The sequence below is a fragment of the Zonotrichia leucophrys genome, chromosome 15 (genome assembly GCF_028769735.1).
Source record: "Zonotrichia leucophrys gambelii isolate GWCS_2022_RI chromosome 15, RI_Zleu_2.0, whole genome shotgun sequence".
In the NCBI taxonomy this organism is placed as follows: Eukaryota; Metazoa; Chordata; class Aves; order Passeriformes; family Passerellidae; genus Zonotrichia; species Zonotrichia leucophrys.
In genome coordinates this window covers 5,944,422-5,952,416 of record NC_088185.1, presented here as the reverse complement: position 1 = coordinate 5,952,416, position 7,995 = coordinate 5,944,422, and the positions used below count along the sequence as shown (strand labels likewise).

Here is a 7,995-nt window from a genome sequence, read left to right as displayed (position 1 = left end):
CACATTTACTGTTTGCTTTGGGCAATGAACTTTTTTTCACATGAAATATTAAATGACCTTCTTGTCTTCCCACCCTCTGAGTGAAGCCTTGATGAAATAGGAATGGAGATGTTATTGGGCCAATAAAAACATTTATTGATACTCTCATGCTGTTTATTAGAGGAATTAAACAGATTGGGATCTTCATGTAACTCCCAGGAAAGACATCAGAATTCATCTCATTTCATGAATCAGAAATCAATCATTTCTTATACCTGGGATGTTGGTGCAGCTGCAGTCCTGCTCTCACACTAACATTTCCCTCTGCTGCTTTTTGTGTATTTCTAATTCCACATCCACCTTACAGCACCCACATTCCTAATGCTGTTGGAAATCTGCATTTGTGAAGGTGGGAATGGGCTCTGCCTGGCACAGGTGCAGGAGGAGCTGGGTCATCTCTTGTGCATCAAACACTGGTTGCAGTGTGAGCTTTTAGCACTGTTGGAAGCAAAGCATTCAGTCTTTCAAAAGAGCTGTGGAATGAGGGAAATCATGAAAATTTATTTTTAAATTCTTATATCCCTCATCATCCTTCTTGAACATATCAAATTGGGCAATTTTGAAATTACTGAGGTTTGGCTGGTGCTCTGTTCCCCACCCCTTTTCACACAGCTGCATCCAATTCCTCCTTGACTGGCCCAACAGCTTATCAGGGGTTCCTGCCCTTCTGTTTGCTGGTTCTGCCCTGGCATGTGCTGCCCTGGGCCCTCTGCCTGTGGATTTTACTGGGCTAGGAATCAGCAAAACAGCCATGTATCTGTGTTGGAGATGAGTGGAGTGAAGGGCTGTGACTTCAAGTTCCTCCTGCTCCTCCAAGCCTGTTTGGAATGTTCTGCCTTACTGGAGATGCTCAGCAGGACCAGAGCTGGGTAAGTTGTAAAATGAGAGGCAAAGTGCCATCAGTATGTTTGAACCATGGCCAGTGTGGTGTTCTGGAGGGGTTGAGGTTGTCTTAACAAGGCAATCTAGAAGGATTCTTAACAAGGAAATCTAGAGCAGTTTCCTTCTGTTGCTCTGTGTTGATTGCTCATTGTTTTCTTCCTTGAGGGTTCACTTTTAGCCAAGTGTTATTTGTGTAGCTTCTGGTGATCCCTTTGCTTTCATGTTGTGAAGTTCCAGTCTTTAGGGCACTGTTTTTTATCAGAGGTCTGGGTGCTGAAGGTGCCCAGATAATGGCACTGTTCCAGCTTAGAGGTGTCAGGAAAAGCACAACTTCTGAGCCACAGTGGGTGATTTTGTGCCACGGATCTGCTTACACCTGTTCTGTGGAGGAAGCTGCCAAAGTTGGTACCTTTTATGAAGCAATTTTCTAAAGGAAGCTCTTTTTTTCTTCTGCAACTGCTATGTTTTGCATGAAGGTGTCTATTTCACCTTCATCTAAAGATGTTTTGACAGAAAACTTTGGAAAGGAGTGTTTGTTTTGACTCCTTTGTTTTGTTTGAGCTGGTTTTTTTTTTCAGTGTTTCAGTGAAGTGGTTGCTTGTTTCTAAACACAAGCATTTGGAAATTTCTGTTCTGCAGAATGACTTGAGACTTTAAGGTTTTGTTCTAATTCAGAGTAGAATTAGACACACCTTGGAAGTGTCAGGGTACCCAGTAGGTTTAGAATTCATCCATCACCAGGTAGGATATGCGATATTTTGTGTGAAGTTTGTTTGCAATTACTTTTGCTCTCATCTCTGTAGGTCTTTAGCTTGGGATTCAGTTGTGAGAATATGTTTGCCAAAATGCCCACAGAAAGGGTCTTCTGGCCTGAGAATTGCATGGGTTTGGTGACTTATGCAGTTAGGAGTTTCCCTTGCAAAAGAACAAGGTCAAACCCAAAGGATTTTGATGGAGCAGTGTAGGAGAGGAGGGAGCTGCATGGGGAGGGGCTGAGCCTGGGGTGGGTTACATTTAATTCAGGGTGTTCTCCTGTTTCTGCTCTCTTCTCAGAGCAGCCAGCACTCTCACTGTGCATAAATCCCTCTTTTCATGACAGAAATGACAAATTTGGGGGGTGTTGTGGTGGGTGGGATTGGGAAAGCCCTGCTGGCAGGAGGCAGCGGAGGAGCTGCTGTCCCAGGGCACTCAGGGCTCCTGGATGGCAGGATGAGGCCCCTCTGAGATCCCAGCTGTTCCTTAGGCTTTCATATCTTTACTGTGTTTTGATAAACCAATAAAGCTCAGAATTATCTTGGTTTAGACAGTCCAAAACTTGAAAACAGCTGGACTTACACAGTCAATAAACCAAAACTGTCTCTTCAGCACTGCACTGACAAGGCTCGGAAGAAAGACACACAGAGAACCTCTCCGCTAATATTAAACTGATTTGGCCATTTTTATTCTATAAAGGAGGCTGGTTATGAGATTTAAAAAGACTCATATATCATGCTGCCTCATTAATTTTCCATTTGGGCTCAGCTGTCAGAGGATACCATATTAAACTGCTGCCTGGAGTAGTCTTTGGTGGCAGAGAAATGATGTTTGATACCCTTTGCATTTCACACAGTCTGTATAAAAGGTCTCCTTGATTTGCCATCCCTATTATTTTCTGTCAGAGAGCCCTGCACAGCCTCTCCAAAATAATATCACCTCTCCAAAACCCTGAAGGTCTATTTGTGGTTTCCATGGTGACTAAATGACCCATAATATTCTTTGACTACTTCAGTAAATGAAGGACACAACTGGGCCTTTGAAGAATAATAGATTTTTTCTGTTTCTTAAGAAAAGATGTACTTCTGAGCTCAAAGAGGGGAGGGGGAAAGGATGAAAAAGATATTAAGGGAAGAGATTTGCCTTGTAACTCAAAGGACTTGCTGCAAGTGTAGCAGACAGCACTTGTTGAAAAATAGACCTTGAGCCATCTGGTACCAAAACAGGAGTGGGATGTAGCCCTTGTGATGACTGAGATGAAGGAGCTTGTGCTGTAACTCATTTTTACAATAGCTGTGCTGCTTCATTCTGAATTCTGTGACACGCGGGGCCAGGCTGCAGGTGCAAGTGTGTGGTTAAAACATTTTCATCCAGGAACTGTCAGAGCCCTGCTCTGTGCTGTGTGGGAGGGAGGATGGGATTTTCCAGCAGAGCTGGCCTGGGGGACAAGTGGGTGGGAAGGAAGCAGTGAGGCTTTTCTCAGGGTGTCTGTAGGGTTTGTGGGGAAGGTTTGCAGGTGGAGCTCTGTGAATGAACTGCCCTCACAGCCTAACCCAGCTGCCCACACAACCCTAACCAGAGCTCCAGGCACACTGCAGCTGGGAAAGGCATCCCAAGGGAAATTCAAAACTGCCACAGCGTGGCTCCCTCCACAGCTTCTTCCTTGGAAGCAGCCTTAACCCTAGGCTGGTTTTACTGCCCTAGGGTTAGGGTTCCACCTAGGGTTAGGGTTTTGAAAACCACAAAGCCCAGAGCTCCAGGCACACTGCAGCTGCAAAAGGCATCCCAAGGAGAACACAAAACTGCCACAGCATTGCTTTCTCCACTGCTTCTTCTTTGGCACCATCCCTAACTTTAGGCTGCTGTCCCTGCCTAGGCTTAGGGTTAGGCTGTGCTGGGGGTGCTGAGCAGGGGTTGAGCTGCTGGAGCAGCTGCTGCTCCCTCCCAGCACTGTGGCATGTCCAGGCTGCTCTGCCTGCCCCTCTCTGGGGTGGAAGCATCCCTTGCTGCATGGAACTGTGAGTAATCTGTCCCATGGATGCTTTGCATAAAACTAGCAAGAGATCTGTAAACTTTCCAGTTCTGTGAGAGCACTCACAGTGTGCTCTGGAAACAGGATTTTAAACAAAAACACGTCTTGCAGGTGAAGAAACTGAGGCAGCAAGCAGAAAACTGAGCTCAGCAGAGCCCTGCAGGACCTTTGTGGGTGTGCTGGGGAGGAGAATCCAGGCTGGTTGCTCTTGCCTTCCCCCAGGTACTTTGGGATAAAGCTCTTTGCTTAGATGAGCTGTAATTCAGTTTTCTTTAGCACATTGCCAGCCTGCCCAGTGATGCTGCTGGGTCTGGCTGGGTTGCAGTAGCTCAGACTGGAGAAAGGGTGGCTCAATGTCCCACAGTGATCACTGTGAGAGTCCTGGGCTGCAGGAGCAGCCACTGCCAGCTGGCTCAGGTTAGCCTGGGTGGGTAAAATGCAAACAGCTGAATTATCCAAGCACTGAGGGGCTGCACTGCAAAGCAGGAAAGTTCAGGATGTTCCCAGGAGCCTGTCAAGAATTCCTGCTTCTGGAGTTATCGAGCTTTTCTTGTGTTTTCTTTTGGGCGTATTCTAACACTTCACCTCCCAGTTCTGGAAGAAACAGGGATGTAAAAAAGATGACTGAAACTGGAAATTTAATTCTAGTGTTTAGCAGATGTCCTTGAGATGACTTTAACAGCTCTTCCCACCTCTGAGTATGCCAGTGCTGCAAGAGGGGACCAAAGTCTGGTGTAATCAGTTACTCACTATTTATCCCATATTTTGGTGGATTTTTTTTTAGATTTAGTATATTTTTTGGCCTGCAAATAAGTTAACAGCATTAAAAAGCCCTAACCAAACAAAAACATTTGCATGACTGCTTGCTTAATACAGGACTGTAATTGAGGCAACTTAATATAAACAAAGGAAGAAAAGAGGGCAAGATTAGGCCAATAACCAGCCTAAAACCACATTTACCACCAACCTTGAAAATCTGAGGCAAAATCTTGCCTGGTTCCTGTGTTCCTCACATGTGCATGCCTTTGGCAAGGATGATTAAAGTCTGTGCTGCTTCCCCTCTAATGTGAACAAAGCCCTTCAGAGCCCTATTCTAGTTTCCTCTTAGCATCGTGTTTGGCTTCCTTTGGGACTGACCTTTTACTGCCCACAGCCCACCTCCATCCTGTTAGAGGGCCTGCAGAGAGTTCCTAAGTTAAACATCATAAATCCCACTATAAATGATTACACAGAGCTTTTCACTAACAATCTTCTGTGGGGATATCAAGCTTGATAGAAGCATAAATCATTTAAAGAACATCTGCCTAATGAGGGGTAACCTGGAACTGCTTCCCTGAGCCTGAATGTACCAAGGGAAAAAAAAAATTGTAGGCAATTGGCCTATTTTAGTGATGCCTGCTGGATGCAGGTTGGTTTGTGTTGTCACAACTGCCTTTGCTGGCCACGTGGGACTTGCCCACATTCCCTGATGGTGACATTTGCTTTGCCTGCAGCCCATGGCACCAAAAATGAGGGATGGAAGCTCAGTTTAGTGGTTGTTGTTGTAAAGAAAGAGCGATAATCTGTCTAGACACAAAGTTCTATAGAGGCAGATGGGTCAGAGGAGGAAACTCTAACTCCTAACAATAACATCTAACACCTGAGCAAGGACATGCTGTGGTGTGGGAGCTCTGCTTTGGGACATGGCAGCAGAACTGGGGAGGCTGAGAGCAGGAGCCATGGTTTAGGGGGTGAGCAGAGGATGGAGATGGACTCACCTTGCTTAACACACTGTGGCAGGGCACACACCCTCTGTGATGGGAACATGGAGGGTGCTCAGCACAGCTCATCACCAGCTGGGCTGGGTTTGTCAGGCAGAGAACAAGCTGAATTTGAAGGAGGGAGTCTAATAAAGTAAAAAATGAAGTCATGGCTAATAGATCAGGAAATTGTTGGTAAATACAAGGCTTGGGTTTCCAAGAGAGCCTGATGCTTTCCCTAAGATCCACCACGTGTGAATCAAGGCTAACAAGGCTGGTTTTAGCTAATCCTACAGGCAGAGAATAAACCTGGCACTGGAGAGGCTCTGTCTGCTCATGAGGTGTGATGGGAAGGGTTTGGGTTTCCTGTTGACAGCCACAGCTAAGCCAGCCTGTGACTCTGACCATCTGAGAGACACCTGACTGCCAAACTGATGATGGAAGGCCTATGGGGTGAGGAGTAGCACATGGCAGCCTTTCCATTTCAAATCTCTGGATCATCAGGAAAGGTGTAAATAAACAGCAGCAGTAACCTTGGAATGCAATTGAATCACTCCTGCTGTGTAAATTTGACTGCCAGATGCTCATGGCAAGTCTTCATATCATGGTTTAAAGCTGCTGCTGCCTGATGATAGATTTAACAGATGTGACTAGCCAGGAGCAGGATCAGGTTTTTTTCAAACTAAAGGTTTTGTCACACAGAAGTGGTCATGAGATGTCAGGAAATCCAGTGCCTCTCTGCATAAATAAACTTGCTGGATGTGTGAGTTGTCCATTGGTGGGGTCATTGCTGGGTGTTGCTGCTCTCTCTGACCTGCAGAGATGGGGCTTTGGATCTCACCACTGTGATTAGAGCTGAGACAGGGGGGTCAGGAATAGTTCAGTCTTCTCCTTGTGCTGTTGAGGATGAAGTCAATAGGAAGTAAATATTATTGACTGCTGTTTTCATTCAAAAATCAAGATTCATTGAGGTGAATCTGAGGTCAGTAGAAGCTCTCAGGGGGGAGGAGACCAATAAATCATGACACTGGATAAAACAATATTTGTAATACAGCTAATTTTGGATATTGAGTGTTATTTGATCTAGTGGGTTTTTCTGTAGTTTTTGTTGGTTTGGTTTTTTTAACTGTCCTGTTAAACAGATTGGTAAGTTGTACCATGTAAAAAAACTGGGTAGTCAGGTAGTAGGGCTAATTAATCCTGGATGACATATTTCTCTGGGTGGAGCTCTTTATATGCAACTTACCTGGCTGTGATTGAGTTCTCTCTTCCTAAAACTGCTTTGTGGAGGGTGAGCATTTGCAAGTAGGGCATGAGTGCATGAGAAAGATTTATTTTGGGGAAGGAGGCATGAGCAGAGATGGGGGAGGAAGTGCTTAAAGTACAATCCTTGGCAGTATGAGTCTTTTATAGCATCTTATTAATGGAACTGAACCAGACAATGGGTTGGACAGTATTCTCACTAAATTTGACAATTTCTTTTGGAGAGCGTTTGCTTTTTTTCTTATATGTGTGTTCATGGCCTTGACCTGCACCCTGTGGCTGGGAGCTGTGTACCTTCTCTCAGGCCAAAGCAGGGCAATTAGATTGGATTGTCAGCTGCTCTGGATAGCTGCTGCTCCACAGAAGCCAGTGGAGGAGAGCCAGGTTATCCCAGCTGAGATGGTGGCCATCCTTTTTCCTGAGTCACATTTGCAGCCCTGAGATTGCTGAGCTGGAGCCAGCCCAGGGCAGGGCTGGCAGGAGCATCCATCCAGCCTTGGCCTTGGCAGCAGGGGCTGTTTGTTGTGCTCCTGCCTCCAGCCCAGGCTCTGATGGGCTGGATTCAATTAGGCTGGAGCTGCAATGCTCCAGTAATGGAAATCAGGGATGCTGGGCTGGGTTACAGCTGCTGGGGATCAGCTGCTCCTTCTGCCCACAGAGGAGGCTGAGCAGAGGCAGGGAAAGCTTTTCCTGGGTGTCAGCGCATGTCCTGCCCTGCCTGGGGCTGCTGGGTTGGGCTCCAGCCCTGGCATGGAAGTGCCAGAGGGGTGGCATTGCCTTCTGGCTGGCTGCTGTGCCCACGTCCTGGCAGCTGTTCCCACGGCCCTGCCAGAGCTGCAGGGCGTGCACAGATCCATCTGTGGGCACAGAGCAGGCATTCAGTGCCTGCTTTGCCATTAAAGAGCATTCCAGCCCTTCTGCATGCTCAGCTGCCAGCTCTGCCTGGTGTCCTTGTGGAGGCTCCCAGCCACACTCTCCAAACAGATATTGCACTTCCAGGAGAGCAGCTTCTGTTTCTTTTTGCTTTTTTTTTTACCCAGAGGTTGTTCAGGGTTTGGATTTGTTATTGCCTGTCACTCAAAGCAGGAATACCAAACAAGGGCTGGCCTCTGGCTGGCTCTCACTGAGGCTTTGCTGCAGGATTGCCAAATCCAGCAGGGAATTCAGAGGAGGAAATAATTATCTGTGCACTCCTTCCTCAAACCTGCCTCCTACTCCAGTGTTAGAGAGCATCCAGGAGGAGCTGCCAGGGCAGCATCCCCCAGTGGGCATCCTCCAGCAGCAAGT

General features: G+C 46.7%; 1 protein-coding gene across 4 annotated transcripts in view; it reads left to right on the top strand.

Moving 5' to 3' along the window:
* The first annotated feature begins 740 nt into the window (after nt 1–740).
* Nucleotides 741–7,995, top strand: part of GALNT9 (polypeptide N-acetylgalactosaminyltransferase 9) — a 257,312-nt gene continuing 250,057 nt past the window's right edge. For 3 of the 4 annotated variants that reach the window (XM_064726604.1, XM_064726603.1, XM_064726601.1), the window contains exon 1: nt 741–908. In XM_064726604.1, the coding sequence (XP_064582674.1) occupies nt 808–908 (101 nt within the window). In that variant the 5' untranslated portion in view covers nt 741–807. The remainder of the gene's footprint in view (nt 909–7,995) is intronic. The other variant, XM_064726599.1, reaches the window with a different exon arrangement.